We start from the raw sequence: 20,230 nt of genomic DNA, 5'->3' as shown, positions 1-20,230 counted from the left end.
TGTAGATGGGGGTGATGGTGGAGATGGGGGTGGTGATGATGGTGGAGATGGTGGAGATGGGGGTGGAGATGGGGGTGATGATGGTGGAGATGGGAGTGGTGATGGTGGTGATGGTGGTGATGATGGTGGTGATGGTGGAGATGGGGGTGGAGATGATGGTGGTGATGGAGGTGGTGATGGTGGAGATGGGGGTGGAGATGGGGGTGATGATGGTGGAGATGGGGGTGGAGATGGTGATGGTGGAGATGGGGGTGGAGATGGGGGGTGGTGATGGTGGTGATGATGGAGATGGGGTGATGATGGTGGAGATGGGGGTAATGGTGGAGATGGGGTGGTGATGGTGGAGATCGGGGTGATGATGGTGGAGATGGAGGTAATGGTGGAGATGGGGGTGATGGTAGATATGGGGGTGGTGATGATGGTGGTGATGGTGGAGATGGGGGTGGTGATGATGGTGGAGATGGGGGTGATGGTGTGGAGATGGGGGTGATGATGGTGGAGATGGGGGTGATGATGGTGGAGATAAGGGTAATGATGGTGATGATGGGGGTGGTGATGGTGGAGATGGGGGTGATGATGATGAAGATGGTGATGATGATGGTGGTGGTGGTGATGATGAGTGTGAGGCAGGGAGACAGAGTGAAAGGAGTGGGTTAGGAAGACTGTGAAAGGGAGTAGCATTGTTAGAATTGTTGCATGATGATTTGTATTAATACTCTGTTTGCATCCCTAAATGGCACCTTATTCCCATAGGACTCTGGTCAAAAGTAGTGCACTATATAGGGAATAGGGTGCCATTTGGGTTGCAATCTCTGTGTGGTCAGACTCACTGCTTTGCTTTGTGTGCTGTTGGACAGCATGGTGCTGGTTATCCTGTTCTCCATAGGAGCTGGGAGTCACAAGGAGGGGGTCAGGCTGCACTAGGAGGGGGTCAGGCTGCACTAGGAAAGGGTCAGGCTGCACTAGGAAAGGGTCAGGCTGCACTAGGAAAGGGTCAGGCTGCACTAGGAGGGGGTCAGGCTGCACTAGGAGGGGGTCAGGCTGCACTAGGAGGGGGTCAGGCTGCTGCTGAGGCACACAGACAGGTAGAGGAGAGGGGCTGGGGTTGCTGAACACTGCAGTCTGGAGCTGGGGGGAGGTGCTGACAGGCAGAGGGGAGGGGCTTCTGAACACTGTAGTCTGAAGCTGGGAGGAGGCGCTGATAGGCAGAGGGGAGGGGCTTCTGAACACTGCGGTCTGAAGCTGGGGGGAGGTGCTGACAGGCAGAGGGGAGGGGCTTCTGAACACTGCGGCCTGGAGCTGGGGGGAGGTGCTGACAGGCAGAGGGGAGGGGCTTCTGAACACTGCAGTCTGAAGCTGGGGGGAGGCGCTGACAGGCAGAGGGGAGGGGCTTCTGAAAACTGAAGTCTGGGTTTGAGGGACGGCACTTCCAGACCCAGACCCAGACCCAGCCAGTCCCAGGGAGGTGGCCCCACTTGGTGGGGAAGATAAACTGTCTTGTTGGGGTGTGGACCCTAAGCCCTGCCTAGTAAAGGGTGTGCTCACTAAGCCCTGCCCATTTGGGAGTGTTCTCACTAAGCCCTGCCCATTTGGCGGTGTGGTCCATAAGCCCTGCCCAGCCGGCGGTGTGGTCCCTAAACCCTGCTCAGGTGGAGATTGGCATAGCAGGGTAGGAGAGTGGCCTGGCAGGGTAGTCTCTGTCGCTGGGTGTAGTGAAGCTGGATAGGCCACCAACACACAGGGGCTGAGGGGCATCGCAGACTGGGCTCCTGCCTGTCCTAGAACTGCTGGCTGGGTGGGTGGAGGGGCCTCCTCCATCTCACTGGCCACAGCGGAGACAATGTGATCCTCCACTGACACAGTCCCAGCCAGGACCTCAGGTGATGGGGAGGGATTGGGAGGGGTAAGTGCTTGCTATGATAGAAATTGTGGTGCGATGAAGGAAAACAATAAGGTTATGCTATGTAAATCAAGACAATATGTTCAACATTTAATCAATAAACCTTTAAAGGGACAATCAGCAGTTTAAAACCTACCCTGTTTTCAGTAAAAAAGCTGAGGGATGGGGCTGGAGAAATGTTACCGCTCAAATTCATAGAGATACGGATGCAACGACTGATCATCCATGATATCAACATTATAGTTTTACCCATGTTTTGAGGCTATACATTGTTTGTTGACATGTACACTACCGTTCAAAAGTTTGGGGTCACTTAGAAATGTCCTTCTTTTTGAAAGAAAAAGCAAAAAAAATGTGTCCATTTAAAATAACATCAATTTAGATCAGAAATACAGTGTAGACATTGTTAATGTTGTAAACGAACATTGTAGGTGGAAACTGCAGATTTTTAATGGAATATCTACATAGGCCCATTATCAGAAACCATCACTCCTGTGTTCCAATGGCACGTTGTGTTTGCTAATCCAAGTTTATTATTTTAAAAGGCTAATTGATCATTAGAAAACCCTTTTGCAATTATGTTAGCACAGCTGAAAACTGTTGTCCTGATTAAAGAAGCAATAAAACTGGCCTTCTTTAAGACTAGTTGAGTATCTGGAGCATCAGCATTTGTGGGTTCGATTACAGGCTCAAAATGGCCAGAAACAAAGACCTTTCTTCTGAAACTCATTTGTCTCTTCTTGTTCTGAGAAATGAAGGCTATTCCATGTGAGAAATTGCCAAGAAACTGAAGATCTCGTACAACGCTGTGTACTACTCCCTTCACAGAACAGTGCAAACTGGCTCTAACCAGAAAAGAAAGAGGAGTGGGAGGCCCCGGTGCACAACTGAGCAAGAGAACAAGTACATTAGTGTGTCTAGTTTGAGAAACAGACACCTCACAAGTCCTTAACTGGCAGCTTCATTAAATAGTACCTGCAAAACAACAGTCTCAACGTCGACAGTGAAGAGACGACTCCGGGATGCTGGCCTTCTCGGCAGAGTTCCTCTGTCCAGTGCCTGTGTTCCATTGCCCATCTTAATCTTTTATTTTTATTGGCCAGTCTGAGATATGGCTTTTCTTTGCAACTCTGCCTAGAAGGCCAGCATCCCGGAGTCGCCTCTTCACTGTCGACATTGAGACTGGTGTATTGTGGGTACTATTTAATGAAGCTGCCAGTAGTACAAGATCTTCAGTTTCTTGGCAATTTCTCAAATGGAATAGCCTTCATTTCTCAGAACAAGAATAGACTAACGAGTTTCAGAAGAAAGTACTTTGTTTCTGGCCATTTTGAGCCTGTAATCAAACCCACAAATGCTGATGCTCCAGATACTAAACTAATCTAAAGAAGGCTAGTTTCATTGCTTCTTTAATCAGAACAACAATTTTCAGCTGTGCTAACATAATTGCAAAAGGGTTTTCTAATGATCAATTAGCCTTTTAAAATGACTAACTTGGATTAGCTTACACAATGTGCCATTGGAACACAGGAGTGATGGGTGCTGATACGCCTATGTAGATATTCCATTTTGAAAAAAATCTGCCGTTTCCAGCTACAATAGTCATTTACAACATTAACAATGTCTACACTGTATTTCTGATCAATTTGATGTTGTTATTTTAATGGACAAAAACATTTTTTGCTTATCTTTCAAAAAGAAGGACATTTCTAAGTGACCCCAAACTTTTGAACGGTAGTGTACATTATTTACAAACAGTAAAACAAGCTTATATTTTAAGCTTCTCGTGGGGTATGACAGTTGAACTAAGCTCATGAGGCATTTATACGTTCAATTCTTCAAGAATCAATGGGTACATACAGTGGCAAGAAAAAGTATGTGAACCCTTTGGAAATACCTGGATTTCTGCATAAATTGGTCTTTAAATTTGATCTGAACTTCATCTAGGTCACAACAATAGACAAACACAGTCTGCTTAAACGAATAACACACAAACAAGTATACGTTTCCATGTCTTTATTGAACACACTGTGTAAACATTCACAGTGCAGGGTGGGAAAAGTATGTGAACCCTTGGATTTAATAACTGGTTGACCCTCCTTTGGCAGCAATAAACTCAACCAAACATTTTCTGTAGTTGCAGATCAGACCTGTACAATGGTCAGGAGGAATTTTGGACCATTCCTCTTTACAAAACTGTTTCAGTTCAGCAATATTCTTGGGATGTCTGGTGTGAACTGCTCTCTTGAGGTCATGCCACAGCATCTCAATTCGGGTTGAGGTCAGGACTCAGACTGGGCCACTCCAAAAGGTGTATTTTCTTTTGTTGAAGCCATTCTGTTGTTGAAGCCATTTGGGTCGTTGTCCTGTTGCATCACCCAACTTCTGTTGAGCTTCAATTGGCGGACATATAGCCTTACATTCTCCTGCAAAATGTTTTGATAAACTTGGGAATTCATTTTTCTGTCGATGATAGCAAGCTGTCCAAGCCCTGAGGCAGCTAAGCAGCCCCAAACCATGATGCTCCCTCCACCATACTTTACAGTTGGGATGAGGTTTTGATGTTGGTGTGTTGTGACTTTTTTCTCCACACAGTGTGTGTTCCTTCCAAAACAACTCAACTGTAGTTTAATCTGTCCACAGAATATTTTGCCAGTAGCGCTGTGGAACATCCAGGTACACTTTTGCAAACTTCAGACGTGCAGCAATGTTTTTTTAGGACAGCAGTGGCTTCTTCCGTCGTGTCCTCCCATGAACACCATTCTTGTTTAGTGTTTTACGTATCGTAGACTCGTCAACAGAGATGTTAGCATGTTCCAGAGATTTCTGTAAGTCTTTAGCTGACACTCTAGGATTCTTCTTAACCTCATTGAGCATTCTGCGCTGTGCTCTTGCAGTCATCTTTGCAGGACGGCCACTCCTAGGGAGAGTAGCAACAGTGCTGAACTTTCTCCATTTATAGACAATTTGTCTTACCGTGGACTGATGAACATCAAGGCTTTTAGAGATACTTTTGTAACCCTTTCCAGCTTTATGCAAGTCAACAATTCTTAATCTTAGGTCTTCTGAGATCTCTTTTGTTCGAAGCATGGTTCACATCAGGCAATGCTTCTGGTGAATAACAAACTCAAATTTTGTGAGTGTTTTTTATAGGGCAAGGCAGCCCTAACCAACATCTCCAATCTCGTCTCATTGATTGGACTCCAGGTTAGCTGACTCCTGACTCCAATTAGCATTTGGAGAAGTCATTAGCCTAGGGGTTCACATACTTTTTCCAACCTACACTGTGAATGTTTAAATGATGTATTCAATATAGACAAGAAAAATACAATAATTTGTGTGTTATTAGTTTAAGCACACTATGTTTGTCTATTGTTGTGACTTAGATGAAGATCAGATCAAATTTGATGACCAATTTATGCAAAAAATCCAGGTAATTCCAAAAAGTTCACATACTTTTTCTTGCCACTGTATCATTAATTTATACATCAAAAAATGGATGCAGCAACTGCAGATTGCCCCTATAAGTCAATAAATAGTCACAATAGAGAGCATAAAAGCTGGTTGACCTGTTGTAGATGATGGATGAAGGCCTGGGTGGGGCTGTGAACCTTCTCCACCCCTGGTTCTGTCCCTGTCTCCGTCTGGTCCCGCAAGTGTTTAGGCAACGACCCAACTGGGTCCAGCAGGTGTTTGGGTAACGTCCCAACTGGGTCCAGCAAGTGTTTGGGTAACGTCCCAACTGGGTCCAGCAGGTGTTTGGGTAACGTCCCAACTTGGTCCAGCAGGTGTTTGGGTAACGTCCCAACTTGGTCCAGCAGGTGTTTGGGTAACGTCCCAACTGGGTCCAGCAGGTGTCTGTGCAACGTCCCAACTGGGTCCAGCAGGTGTTTGGGTAACGTCCCAACTGGGTCCAGCAGGTGTTTGTGTAACGTCCCAACTTGGTCTAACAGGTATTTGGGTAGCATACCAGGTAGGTCCAGGGCCTGTGGGGCCTCCAGCGAGGTCTGTAGGAGGGCCATTACAGGAGGAGAAGTGGACTGGAGACTGGCGGTGGAGGGTTGGAGAGAGGCATGCTGCTGGAAAAGGTGCCTTGTCGACTGAGGGGAACAACAAACTGATTAGAGAATGTTCTGGTGTACATTTGTTTTGCTAGTTTACTAGACCCACCTAGCATTTGACTTAGGAGGATATATCAAGTAACCAATCAATTAACTGAGCACCAATCAATTAACAAATCAAGTAAGCCAACCAGCCAACCAAACAATTAATCAATCAACCAATCAAGTGTTAACTTCTCACCTGAGGCAGGTGTGGGGACGTTGCTTCCTCCCTCCTCTCCTCATGGCCAGCTCTGTCAGGCAGCAACACTACAGACGCCTGCTGAACACTAATCTGACCCTCTGTAACGCCCCCTAGGGGTCTAGAGGTCTGGGGGGTGAAGGGCAGGCCCTGTACTACAGCAGGAGGGGTGGTGTTGAGGATGGAAATGGAGGTCATGTGACTGTCTGGGTGGGTTGAGGTGAGCTGCATCCCAGAGCTGTTGAGGAAGACAGAGTGAAAGGGTGTAGTAGTAGTAGTGTTGTTAAAGGGTGTAGTAGTAGTAGTAGTAGTGTTGTTAAAGGGTGTAGTAGTAGTAGTGTTAAAGGGTGTAGTAGTAGTAGTAGTAGTGTTGTTAAAGGGTGTAGTAGTAGTAGTAGTGTTGTTAAAGGGTGTAGTAGTAGTGTTGTTAAAGGGTGTAGTAGTAGTGTTATTAAAGGGTGTAGTATTAGTGTTGTTAAAGGGTGTAATAGTAGTGTTGTTAAAGGGTGTAGTAGTAGTAGTGTTGTTAAAGGGTGTAGTAGTAGTGTTGTTAAAGGGTGTAATAGTAGTGTTGTTAAAGGGTGTAATTGTAGTGTTGTTATATTTGTTGTATGATGATTTTGTATAAATTGTCTGTGTGCATACCAAATGGCGCCATATCAAGTGCACTACTTTTGACCAGAACCCATAGGATTCTGTTAAGTAGTGAACTACTTTTGACCAGGGCCCATCGGTTTCTATTGAATGTCAACACATCGCTTGTACAGTTGTCACATTTTGCTGCCTTAGAATTAAATCTAAAAAGGAATTAAATTGACTTTTTTTCCCCACTGATCTACACAACCGGCTCCAGATTTTCAAAGTCAAAGAAAAAGTATAGAACATTTTGTAATTGAATATAAAATGAAGATGAGGAAGTTTAGCTCTTTAAAGGCTCAAAGGGAGCCACCCACAGTGCCTCCAAAACCAGCGCCAAGTCCCATCTAAACCTTAGTTTAGAGACCTGTCCGAGACCTTTCAGGAACTGCACAACCAGGGGTTAGGTCCCCGGTGAGGATCCATCAATTCCCACATGACAAACTGATGGCAGCCATGTACACTTTTAACGTAGAGAATGCCCACCCCATGCTCCAAAAACTCCTGTAGGAATATAAGGATGTCCTTTATCTTGGCACCAGAACTTAAAACACATGCCACATACGCATACAGCCCTCTCGTGGAGGCCACCCTTGCAGACTGAACGGTAGCAATAACATTCGGAAGATAAACCTCTAGGCATCAAATTGGCCCTCTCAGGGGCCAGGCCCATATGAAGCAACTACTACTACGCCTCGCTTGCCAAGCCTGCCCGTGCGCCTCAGACAAACAGGTCCCTTCGCAAACAGGAGTTTCCATGGGTCCCCACCTAGAAGGCGAGTGATCTCTGCCAACCAAGGCTGCCTGGGCCAACGGGAAGCCACAAGAACCAAGGCTGCCAGGGCCAACGGGGAGCTACAAGAATCAAGGCTGACTGGGCCAACGGGGAGCCACAAGAACCAAGGCTGCCTGGGCCAACGGGAAGCCACAAGAACCAAGGCTGCCTGGGCCAACGGGGAGCTACAAGAATCAAGGCTGACTGGGCCAACGGGGAGCCACAAGAACCAAGGCTGCCTGGGCCAACGGGGAGCCACAAGAACCAAGGCTGCATGGGCCAACGGGAAGCCACAAGAACCAAGGCTGCCTGGGCCAACGGGGAGCCACAAGAAGCAAGGCTGCCTGGGCCAACGGGGAACCACAAGAATCAAGGCTGCCTGGGCCAACGGGGAGCCACAAGAATCAAGGCTGCCTGGGCCAACGGGGAGCCACAAGAATCAAGGCTGCCTGGGCCAACGGGGAGCCACAACAATCATGGCTGCCTGGGCCAACGGGGAGCCACAACAATCATGGCTGCCTGGGCCAACGGGGAGCCACAACAATCATGGCTGCCTGGGCCAACGGGGAGCCACAAGAATCAATGTTTCTCCCTCCCGGTGGACCCTCTCCAATGTGGGCTGAATCTGAACCACTGGCAGAAATGCGTAAAAGACGGTCCAAGGCCACTGTTGCGCCAGAGTATCCGTTACCCAACAGGTCACTCGGGTCCCTCATCGAGAATTTGTTTTTGCATTTTCTTGCGACGCGTAAAGATCTACGTTGGCCAAAAATGTCCAATACCTGGGAGACCACCTCCACTCCTGAGAGAGAGGGTCCCAACTCTCCTGAGAGAGAGGGTCTCAACTCTCCTGAGAGAGAGGGTCTCAACTCTCCTGAGAGAGAGGGTCTCAACTCTCCTGAGAGAGAGGGTCTCAACTCTCCTGAGAGAGAGGGTAGAGAGGGTCCCAACTCTCCTGAGAGAGAGGGTCCCAACTCTCCTGAGAGAGAGGGTCTCAACTCTCCTGAGAGAGAGGGTCTCAACTCTTCTGAGAGAGAGGGTCTCAACTCTCTTGAGAGAGAGGGTCCCAACTCTCCTGAGAGAGAGGGTCCCAACTGGATAAAAGATCTGCATTCAAGTTCAGACAACCGGGGACATGCGTCGCCCCAAACAGAGAGCATGAACGCATCGCTCCCCAGCATAAGGGAGCGAGCTAAAGGTTAGGAGTTTGGGTTTGGGCTCCAGAGTGGCGCAGCGGTCTAAGGCACTGCGTCTCAGTGCTAGAGGCATCACAACAGACCCACAGTTCGATTCAAGGCTGTATCACAACCGGCCGTGATTGGGAGTCCCATAGGGCGGCGCACAATTGACCCAGCGTCGTTCGGGTTAGGGTTTGGCTGGAGTAGGCCGCCATTGTCAGTAAAATTATTTCTTAACTGACTTGCCTCGGTTCTTTTTTTTTTTAACCCCTTTTTCATGGTATCAATTGTCACATACAGTTGAAGTCTGAAGTTTACTTACACTTAGGTTGGCATCATTAAAACTTGTTTTTCAACCACTCTACAAATGTATTGTTAACAAACTATAGTTTTGGCAAGTCGGTTAGGACATCTACTTTGTGCATGACACAAGTAATTTTTCCAACAATTATTTACAGACAGATTATTTCACTTATAATTCACTGTATCACAATTCCAGTGGGTCAGAAGTTTACATACACAAAGTTGACTGTGCCTTTAAACAGCTTGGAAAATTCCAGCTGTTTAAAGGTCCCGTGTGGCTCAGTTGGTAGCGCATGGTGTTTGCAACGCCAGGGTTGTGGGTTCGAATCCCACAGGGGACCAGTACGGGAAAAAACATTTATGAAATGTATGCATTCACTACTGTAAGTCGCTCTGGATAAGAGTGTCTGCTAAATTACAAAAATGTAAATGTAAGCTTCTGATAGGCTAATTGATGTCAATTGGAGGTGTACCTGTGGATGTATTTCAAGGTCTACCTTCAAACTCAGTGCCTCTTTGCTTGACATCATGGAAAAATCAAAATAAATCAGCCAAGACCTCAGAAAAACATTTGTAGACCTCCACAAGTCTGGTTCATCCTTGGGAGAAATTTCCAAATGCCTAAACATAACATGTTCATCTGTGCAAACAATAGTACGCAAGTATAAACACCATGGGACCACGCAGCCATCATACCTCTCAGGAAGGAGATGTGTTCTGTCTCCTAGAGATGAATGTATTTTGGTGCGAAAAGTGCAAATCAATCCCAGAACAACAGCAAAAGACCTTGGAAAGATGCTGGAGGAAACAGGTACAAAAGTATCTATATCCATAGTAAAACGAGTCCTATATCGACATAAGCTGAAAGGCCGCTCAGCAAGGAAGAAGCCACTGCTCCAAAACAGCCATAAAAAAGCCAGACTACGGTTTGCAACTGCACATGGGGACAAAGATTGTACCTTTTGGAGAAATGTCCTCTGGTCTGATGAAACAAAAATAGAACTGTTTGACCATAATGACCATCGTTATGTTTGGAGGAAAAAGGGGGAGGCTTGCAAACCGAAGAACACCATCCCAACAGTGAAGCACGGGGGTTTCAGCATCATGTTGTGGGGGTGCTTTGCTGCAGGAGGGACTGGTGCACCTCACAAAATAGATGGCATCATGAGGATGGAAAATTATGTGGATGGAAAATTATGTGGATATATTGAAGCAACATCTCAAGACATCAGTCAGGAAGTTAAAGCTTGGTCACAAATGGGTCTTCCAAATGGACAATGACCCCAAGCATACTTCCAAAGTTGTGGCAAAATGGCTTAAGGACAACAAAGTCAAGGTATTGGAGTGGCCATCACAAAACCTGACCTCAATCCTATAGAACATTTGTGGGCAGAACTGAAAAAGCTTGTGCAAGCAAGGAGGCCTACAAACCTGACTCAGTTACACCAGCTCTGCCAGGAGGAATGGGCCAAAATGAACCCAACTTGTTGTGGGAAGCTTGTGGAAGGCTACCTGAAATGTTTGACCCAAGTTAAACAATTTAAAGGCAATGCTACCAAATACTAATTGAGTGTATGTAAACTTCTGACCCACTGGGAATGTGATGAAAGAAATAAAAGCTGAAATAAATCATTCTTTCTACTATTATTCTGACATTTCACGGTCTTAAAATAAAGCGGTGATCCTAACTGACCTAAAACAGGGGATTTTTACTAGGATTAAATGTCAGGAATTGTGAAAAATTGAGTTAAAATGCATTTGGCTAAGGTGTATGTAAACTTCCGACTTCAACTGTACATAATAAATCATTAACAAGCAATAAGTAAGATGGCTAACGCAATCGAAACCACGAAGGCTAACAAGCCAGGTTCGGGTTCGCGACCATATCCCAATGCATAAAAAGATACTCATGTAGCCTAGTGATTAGAGGGGGGAGGCAGGTAGCCTAGTGGTTAGAGCGTTGGGCTAGTAACTGAAAGGTTGCTAGATTGAATCCCCGAGCTGACAAGGTAAAAATCTGTCGTTTTGCCCCTGAACAAGGCAGTTTACCCACTGTTCCCCAGTAGGGGACTTGCCTAGTTAAATAAATAAACATTTTAGGGGGCGAGCACGCTCTACCACTAAGGGACAGTTTAGTTGGCGCAATTAAGACAGTCTCGCATTACAATTGTTTATTTTAATAGCGTGAATCGTTCCTGTTTCACACCGAGATGAAGAGTGGAAAAATTGAAGGAATGAATCCGAGACTCTTATCGCCTGCGGAAGGAAAGGGGGTTCCAGCCAGGTACAGATTTAATTGGCCTTGTCAGGCATGATTGTAGATCCTTTAACTGAAGTCACGAGAGTACGATCCCCATAGTATGCTGTACCGAAATTGACTAACTGAAAGGGAAGGGAGGTTTTTCATTTAAGACAAAAAAATGTCTTTGCCATGATGTTTTGCATTATTACTTAAGGGCCTTGTTGTAAACATAGTGGATGATTTTAAATAGATTTTTTTTTTAACAGAGACAAGGTTCAAATATTGCTGTCCATCAATGATTCCCAACCGAATTTACTGTGCTTGAGCAATTATGACAAAAACAATATATATGTTGCCCTAAGAGTTGTGCAGAGTTGGTAGAATCCTATTCAAAATGATCCACAGCTGTAATGGCTGCCAAAGGTGCTTCCACCAAGTATGAACTCTGGGGGGGTGAAGACATACACAATCAAGATATCTTAATCTTTTATTTTCTATTCATTTATTTCTATACTTTTTCTTTTACTTTGAAAAATGTGGAACCAGTTGTGTAGATCAGTAGGATTTAACCTCTTAGGGCTAGGGGGCAGTATTTACACGGCCGGATAAAAAACGTACCCAATTTAATCTGGTTATTACTACTGCCCAGAACCTAGAATATGCATATAATTATTGGCTTTGGATAGAAAACACCCTAAAGTTTCTAAAACTGTTTGAATGGTGTCTGTGAGTATAACAGAACTCATATGGCAGGCAGAAACCTGAGAAGATTCCTTACAGGAAGTGGCCTGTCTGACAAGTTCTTGTTCTTCTTGACTCTCTTTATTGAAAACTGAGGATCTTTGCTGTAACGTGACACTTCCTACGGCTCCCATAGGCTCTCAGAACCCGGGAAAAAGCTGAATGATGTAATTCCAGCCCCTGGCTGAAAAACATTAGCGCCTTTGGTAAGTGGTCTATCAGAGGACAATGAGACTGAGGCGCATGCACGAGGCGACCCCATGTTTTTATTTTCTCTCTCTTTGTACTAAAACACAGATTCCCGGTCGGAATATTATCGCTTTTTTTACGAGAAAAATGGCACAAAAATTGATTTTAAACAGCGTTTGACATGCTTCGAAGTACGGTAATGGAATATTTAGAATTTTTTTGTCACGAAACGCGTCGGGCGCGTCACCCTTCTTTACCCTTTCGGATAGTGTCTTGAACGCACGAACAAAACGCCGCTATTTGGATATAACTATGGATTATTTTGAACCAAACCAACATTTGTTATTGAAGTAGAAGTCCTGGGAGTGCATTCTGATGAAGAACAGCAAAGGTAATAACATTTTTCTTATAGTAAATCTGACTTTGGTGAGGGCTAAACTTGGTGGGTGTCTAAATAGCTAGCCCTGTGATGCCGGGCTATCTACTTAGAATATTGCAAAATGTGCTTACACCGAAAAGCTATTTTAAAATCGGACATAGCGAGTGCATAGAGGAGTTCTGTATCTATAATTCTTAAAATAATTGTTATGTTTTTTGTGAACGTTTATCGTGAGTAATTTAGTAAATTCACCGGAAGTTTGCGGGGGGTATGCTAGTTCTGAACGTCACATGCTAATGTAAAAAGCTGGTTTTTGATATAAATATGAACTTGATTGAACAAAACATGCATGTATTGTATAACATAATGTCCTAAGATTGTCATCTGATGAAGATCATCAAAGGTTAGTGCTGCATTTAGCTGTGGTTTGGGTTTATGTGACATTATATGCTAGCTTGAAAAATGGGTGTCTGATTATTTCTGGCTGGGTACTCTGCTGACATAATCTAATGTTTTGCTTTCGTTGTAAAGCCTTTTTGAAATCGGACAGTGTGGTTAGATTAACGAGAGTCTTGTCTTTAAAATGGTGTAAAATAGTCATATGTTTGAGAAATTGAAGTAATAGCATTTCTAAGGTATTTGAATAACGCGCCACGGGATTCCACTGGCTGTTACGTAGGTGCGACGAAATCGTCCCACTGGCCCTAGAGAAGTAAAAAAAAAAAAAAATCCCTTTTTAGATTATATTTTAAGGCAGCAAAATGTGCCAACTGTGCAAGGGGTGTGAAAACATTCACTAGGCCCTGTGTGGAATAGGGAGCCAATTGGGACTCTCTATATCACACTCATATACTCATATAGTCTCTATATCACACTCACTGCATCAGGGTGATGTGGCTCCCTAGAGCAGGGCTGTGGAGCAGGGTGGCATGCTGGCCTGGACCCCCCTGTCCCTGGGGCCCCTGGGGATTGTAGGCACCCGTCAACTGGGCTGGCATCTGGAAGACAGTAGGGGACCCTGACTGCAGCTGCAGGGGCCCGGAGAGCAGGGTTCCCTGGCGGAGGGAGAGCTGGCCTGTTGAGGTGGTGCTGAAGACTGTGTGGGGGCTGAAGTTGAGCTGTCTGTGGTGGGGCACGGCCGTTAGGATCTGGGACCCATCTACCAGGTGGTGGCCCATGGAGGGTGTCATACCCTGGACAGACTGGACTGTTGCTCCCTGGTGGCCAGAGGTGAACAGGGGCTGCGCGGAACCGCCAGGCTGGGACAGGGTAACAGGGGACTGGCCAGGAAGCTGGGACAGGTTAACAGGGGATTGGCCAGGGAGCTGGGACAGGGTGACAGGGGATTGGCCAGGAAGCTGGGACAGGTTGATAGGGGATTGGCCAGGGAGCTGGGACAGGGTGACAGGGGATTGGCCAGGGAGCTGGGACAGGGTGACAGGGGATTGGGCGGGCAGGAGGAACTGATTCTGGCCATGGAAGAGACCTTGAGGCTGGATCAGGAAGGAGCCTCCTCCCTGGTTGACCAGCTGCAGGCTGACAGGCTGGGGCTTGGTGAGATGGGGGGCAGTGAGGTGTTGGGCAGGCTGGGGATGGGGCTTAGTGAGGTGTTGGGCAGGCTTGGGCTGGGGAGGAGGGGGGGACAGGAGGATGTTTGACGAGGGCGTCCCAGGGAGGAAGGTGAGACCTGGGGAGGGTTTCTGACCAGGACAACCAGGGCCAGGAGGCTTAGGGCTTATCTGAATAAGTCGGGGTTGGATGTTGATAGGCAGCTTGGGCTGGATGGGCAGGGGCCCTCTCTGGAGAAAGATCCCGGGAGCTGCAGCCGCTCTAAGGGTTGGGGCCAGTAGGGGGCGCCCTGTCAGGCTAGGAACTGCCTTCTGGGTGAGGGAAAATGAGGTGTTGGAGGCCTGTGCATGGGTCAGGGAGAAGGAAGTCTCTGGGGGGGGTGCGGGGAAGATATTCCCAGGGAGGAGGCCCATCAGCTGGGGAGCAGCAGGCTTCAGGGAGGGGCAGCCTGGTCCCACGGCCAGCAGGGATGGTTGGGGAGGCTCCACCGCAGCCTGGGTGTCCCTGTGTTGCAGGTTGGGGGGGCCAGGGTGGGGGTGAGGGAAGGCTAGGGTTTTGGAGAGGAACGGCACGGCAGCAGGAGGGAGGAGGAGTGGGGGGCCAGGTGTGTAGAGAGACAGGGTGTGGCCATCCCCAGGCCCTGGTTGGACGAGCCCCGCCTCCTGAGCCATAGTGTGCTCTGTGATGTCAGCCTCCTGAAGACTCTGCTGCAGAATGTCACAGGGTGGTACTTCCTCTTCTTCCTGCTCTTCCTCTCCCTCCCCTCTTCTCTCCCCCTCTCCCTCGGGGGACCCCCCCAGTAGAGCCTCTTCCAGGAAGGACAGGTCAACGCATTCTGCAGGGGGTGTGTCCTGCGAGGTGGTAATGTCATCTGCCAACAGAGAAATTGGGCTCTAAGGGATGGAGATAAAAGAGTAGGAGTTAATCAGAATGATCCTAGAGTAGGAGAACATCAGAATGATCCTAGAGTAGGAGAACATCAGAATGATCCTAGAGTAGGAGAACATCAGAACGATCCTAGAGTAGGAGAACATCAGAATGATCCTAGAGTAGGAGAACATCAGAATGATCCTAGAGTAGGAGAACATCAGAACGATCCTAGAGTAGGAAAAAAACAGAACGATCCTAAGTAGGAGAACATCAGAACAATCCTAGAGTAGGAGAACATCAAAACGATCCTAGAGTAGGAGAACATCATAACGATCCTAGAGTAGGAGAACATCAGAACGATCCTAGAGTAGGAGGACATCTGAATGATCCTAGAGTAGGCCAACATCAGAATGATCCTAGAGTAGGAGAACATCAGAATGGTCCTAGAGTAGGAGAACAGAATGATCCTAGAGTAGGAGAACAGAATGTTCCTAGAGTAGGAGAACATCAGAATGATCCTAGAGTAGGAGAACATCAGAATGATCCTAGAGTAGGAGGACATCAGAATGATCCTAGAGTAGGAGAACATCAGAATGATCCTAGAGTAGGAGAACATCAGAATGATCCTAGAGTAGGAGAACATCAGAATGATCCTAGAGTTACAGTGTGAGGGATAAATAATGGGATTTGAACTCTTCGAAAAAACGGGTTCCAGGTAGAACCCTTTTGGGCTCCATGTAGAACCCTCTGTGGAAAGGGTTCTACCTGGAACATTTACAGTTAACATTTTAGTAGTTTATTTCATTTAGCAGACAGATTTTTCACCTACGGCTTGAGGATTCGAACCCGCTACCTTTCGTTTACTGGCCAATGCTCTTAAACGGATATCATAAGGTGAATGCACAAATTTGTAAGTCGCTCTGGATAAGAGCGTCTGCTAAATGACGTAAATGTAAGGTAAACACTAGGCAACTTGCCGCCCGAAAGGGTTCTTGTTGGAACCAAAAAGGTTTCTTCAAAGGGTTCTCCTATGGGGACAGCCAAAGGACCCTTTTATGTTCTAGATAGCATATTTTTTTGTAGGTGTGGGTTTGTCTGTGCATACAGAGGCTGACTCAGCAGGATGTCAGTGAAGCGCGAGGGAGACAGGAAGGGATGGAGGGAGAGAGGGAGGCAGACTCACCAGGGGTTCAGTGAAGAGGGGGGGAGGGAGACTCACCAGGGGGTCAGTGAGGAAGGAGGGAGAGATGGGGGAGAGGGATGGAAAAGGGGAGGGAGAGAGCGATGGAGAAAGGGAGGGAGAGAGGGATGGAGACTCACCATGGGCTCAGTGAAGAGAGAGAGAGAGAGAGAGAGATGGAGAGAGAGAGAGAGAGATGGAGAGAGAGAGAGAGATGGAGAGAGAGAGAGATGGAGAGAGAGAGAGAGAGAGAGAGAGAGAGAGAGAGAGATGGAGGGAGAGAGAGAGAGAGATGGAGGGAGAGAGAGATGGAGAGAGAGAGAGATGGAGAGAGAGAGAGAGAGAGATGGAGAGAGAGGGAAGGAGACTCACCGGGGTGTCAGTGAAGAGGGAGGAAGGCTCTCCAGAGGAACAGGTAATGAGCAGGTCATCATTCTGCAGCTGGTGAAACAGAGAGACAATACCATGATCATACCGGTGAAACAGAGAGGCAATACCATGATCATACTGGTGAAACAGAGAGACATGATCATACCGGTGAAACAGAGAGACAATACCATGATCATACCGGTGAAACAGAGAGACAATACCATGATCATACTGGTGAAACAGAGAGACAATACCATGATCATACTGGTGAAACAAGGAGACAATACCATGATCATACCGGTGAAACAGAGAGACAATACCATGATCATACTGGTGAAACAGAGAGACAATACCATGATCATACCGGTGAAACAGAGAGACAATACCATGATCATACTGGTGAAACAGAGAGACAATACCATGATCATACTGGTGAAACAGAGAGACATGATCCTACCGGTGAAACAGAGAGACAATACCATGATCATACTGGTGAAACAGAGAGACAATACCATGATCATATTGGTGAAACAAGGAGACAATACCATGATCATACCGGTGAAACAGAGAGACAATACCATGATCATACTGGTGAAACAGAGAGACAATACCATGATCATACTGGTGAAACAGAGAGACAATACCATGATCATACCGGTGAAACAGAGAGACAATACCATGATCATACTGGTGAAACAGAGAGACAATACCATGATCATACTGGTGAAACAGAGAGACATGATCCTACCGGTGAAACAGAGAGACAATACCATGATCATACTGGTGAAACAGAGAGACAATACCATGATCATACTGGTGAAACAGAGAGACAATACCATGATCATACCGGTGAAACAGAGAGACAATACCATGATCATACTGGTGAAACAGAGAGACAATACCATGATCATACTGGTGAAACAGAGAGACAATACCATGATCATACCGGTGAAACAGAGAGAAGTTCACAATATGATATATAAAATCAATATAATATTCACAAGGTTTACAATACTATTATATTGATGACAGACAGTTAGACAGTTATGACCATAGAGATGACAGACAGTTAGACAGTTATGACCATAGAGATGACAGACAGTTACGACCGTAGAGATGACAGACAGTTAGACAGTTATGACCATTGACATGACAGACAGTTATGACCATAGAGATGACAGACAGTTAGACAGTTATGACCATAGAGATGACAGACAGTTAGGCAGTTATGACCATAGAGATGACAGACAGTTAGACAGTTATGACCATAGAGATGACAGACAGGTATGACCATAGAGATGATAGACAGTTATGACCATAGAGATGACAGACAGTTATGACCATGGAGATGACAGACAGTTAGACAGTTATGACCATAGAGATGACAGACAGTTAGACAGTTATGACTATAGAGATGACAGACAGTTAGACAGTTATGACCATAGAGATGACAGACAGTTATGACTGTAGAGATGACAGACAGACAGTTATGACCATAGAGATGACAGACAGTTATGACCATAGTGATGACAGACAGTTAAACAGTTATGACCATAGAGATGACAGACAGCTAGACAGTTATGACCATAGAGATTACAGACAGTTAGACAGTTATGACCATAGAGATGACAGACAGTTACGACCGTAGAGATGACAGACAGTTATGACCATAGAGATGACAGACAGTTATGACCATAGAGATGACAGACAGTTAGACAGTTATGACCATAGAGATGACAGACAGTTAGACAGTTATGACTATAGAGATGACAGACAGTTAGACAGTTATGACCATAGAGATGACAGACAGTTAGACAGTTATGACCATAGAGATGACAGACAGTTATGACCATAGAGATGACAGACAGTTAGACAGTTATGACCATAGAGATGACAGACAGTTAGACAGTTATGACCATAGAGATGACAGACAGTTAGACAGTTATGACCATAGAGATGACAGACAGTTAGACAGTTATGACCATAGAGATGACAGACAGTTAGACAGTTATGACTATAGAGATGACAGACAGTTAGACAGTTATGACCATAGAGATGACAGACAGTTATGACTGTAGAGATGACAGACAGTTAGACAGTTATGACCATAGAGATGACAGACAGTTATGACCGTAGAGATGACAGACAGACAGTTATGACAATAGAGATGGGGGCCAGTATGGGAAAAAAATGTAATAAAAAAAAAAAAATGTTATGAATTTAATTGAAATGTATGCTTTCACTGCTGTAAGTCGCTCTGGATAAGAGCGTCTGCTAAATGACTAAAAATGTAAATGTAAATGTGAGATGACAGACAGGTATGACCATAGAGATCCTACTAAACTAGTATTCTGATTGCTATTTTCTCTGGTTCTCTGTGACAACAATAGAGATGACAGACAGTTAGACAGTTATGACCATAGAGATGACAGACAGTTATGACCATAGTGATGACAGACAGTTAAACAGTTATGACCATAGAGATGACAGACAGCTAGACAGTTATGACCATAGAGATGACAGACAGCTAGACAGTTATGACCATAGAGATTACAGACAGTTAGACAGTTATGACCATAGAGATGACAGACAGTTACGACCGTAGAGATGACAGACAGTTATGACCATAGAGATGACAGACAGTTAGACAGTTATGACCATAGAGATGACAGACAGTTATGACCATAGAGATGACAGACAGTTAGACAGTTATGACCATAGAGATGACAGACAGTTAGACAGTTATGACCATAGAGATGACAGACAGTTAGACAGTTATGACCATAGAGATGACAGACAGGTATGACCATAGAGATGATAGACAGTTATGACCATAGAGATGACAGACAGTTATGACCATGGAGATGACAGACAGTTAGACAGTTATGACCATAGAGATGACAGACAGTTAGACAGTTATGAGTATAGAGATGACAGACAGTTAGACAGTTATGACCATAGAGATGACAGACAGTTATGACTGTAGAGATGACAGACAGTTAGACAGTTATGACCATAGAGATGACAGACAGTTATGACCATAGTGATGACAGACAGTTAAACAGTTATGACCATAGAGATGACAGACAGCTAGACAGTTATGACCATAGAGATTACAGACAGTTAGACAGTTATGACCATAGAGATGACAGACAGTTACGACCGTAGAGATGACAGACAGTTATGACCATAGAGATGACAGACAGTTAGACAGTTATGACCATAGAGATGACAGACAGTTATGACCATAGAGATGACAGACAGTTAGACAGTTATGACCATAGAGATGACAGACAGTTAGACAGTTATGACTATAGAGATGACAGACAGTTAGACAGTTATGACCATAGAGATGACAGACAGTTAGACAGTTATGACCGTAGAGATGACAGACAGTTATGACCATAGAGATGACAGACAGTTAGATAGTTATGACCATAGAGATGACAGACAGTTAGACAGTTATGACCATAGAGATGACGGACAGTTAGACAGTTATGACCATAGAGATGACAGACAGTTATGACCATAGAGATGTTAGACAGTTATGACCATAGAGATGACAGACAGTTATGACCATAGAGATGATAGACAGTT

General features: G+C 45.6%; 1 protein-coding gene across 2 annotated transcripts in view; it reads right to left on the bottom strand.

Annotated features, from left to right (window-relative positions):
* si:ch211-168d23.3 (uncharacterized) overlaps window positions 1-20,230 on the bottom strand; it is a 44,584-nt gene that overhangs the window by 13,367 nt on the left and 10,987 nt on the right. For both annotated transcript variants that reach the window (XM_014211625.3, XM_014211626.3), the window contains exons 5-9: window positions 16,637-16,705; window positions 13,525-15,107; window positions 6,203-6,440; window positions 5,470-6,000; window positions 831-1,914 (exon numbers count right to left, since the gene is read on the bottom strand). In XM_014211625.3, coding sequence (XP_014067100.3) covers window positions 831-1,914; window positions 5,470-6,000; window positions 6,203-6,440; window positions 13,525-15,107; window positions 16,637-16,705 — 3,505 coding nt within the window. The remainder of the gene's footprint in view (window positions 1-830; window positions 1,915-5,469; window positions 6,001-6,202; window positions 6,441-13,524; window positions 15,108-16,636; window positions 16,706-20,230) is intronic.

This window comes from Salmo salar, chromosome 09 (genome assembly GCF_965601325.2).
Source record: "Salmo salar chromosome 09, fSalSal1, whole genome shotgun sequence".
Classification (NCBI taxonomy): Eukaryota; Metazoa; Chordata; class Actinopteri; order Salmoniformes; family Salmonidae; genus Salmo; species Salmo salar.
The sequence above is the reverse complement of the archived record's forward strand: the minus strand, read 5'-3'. Positions and strand labels throughout refer to the sequence as shown.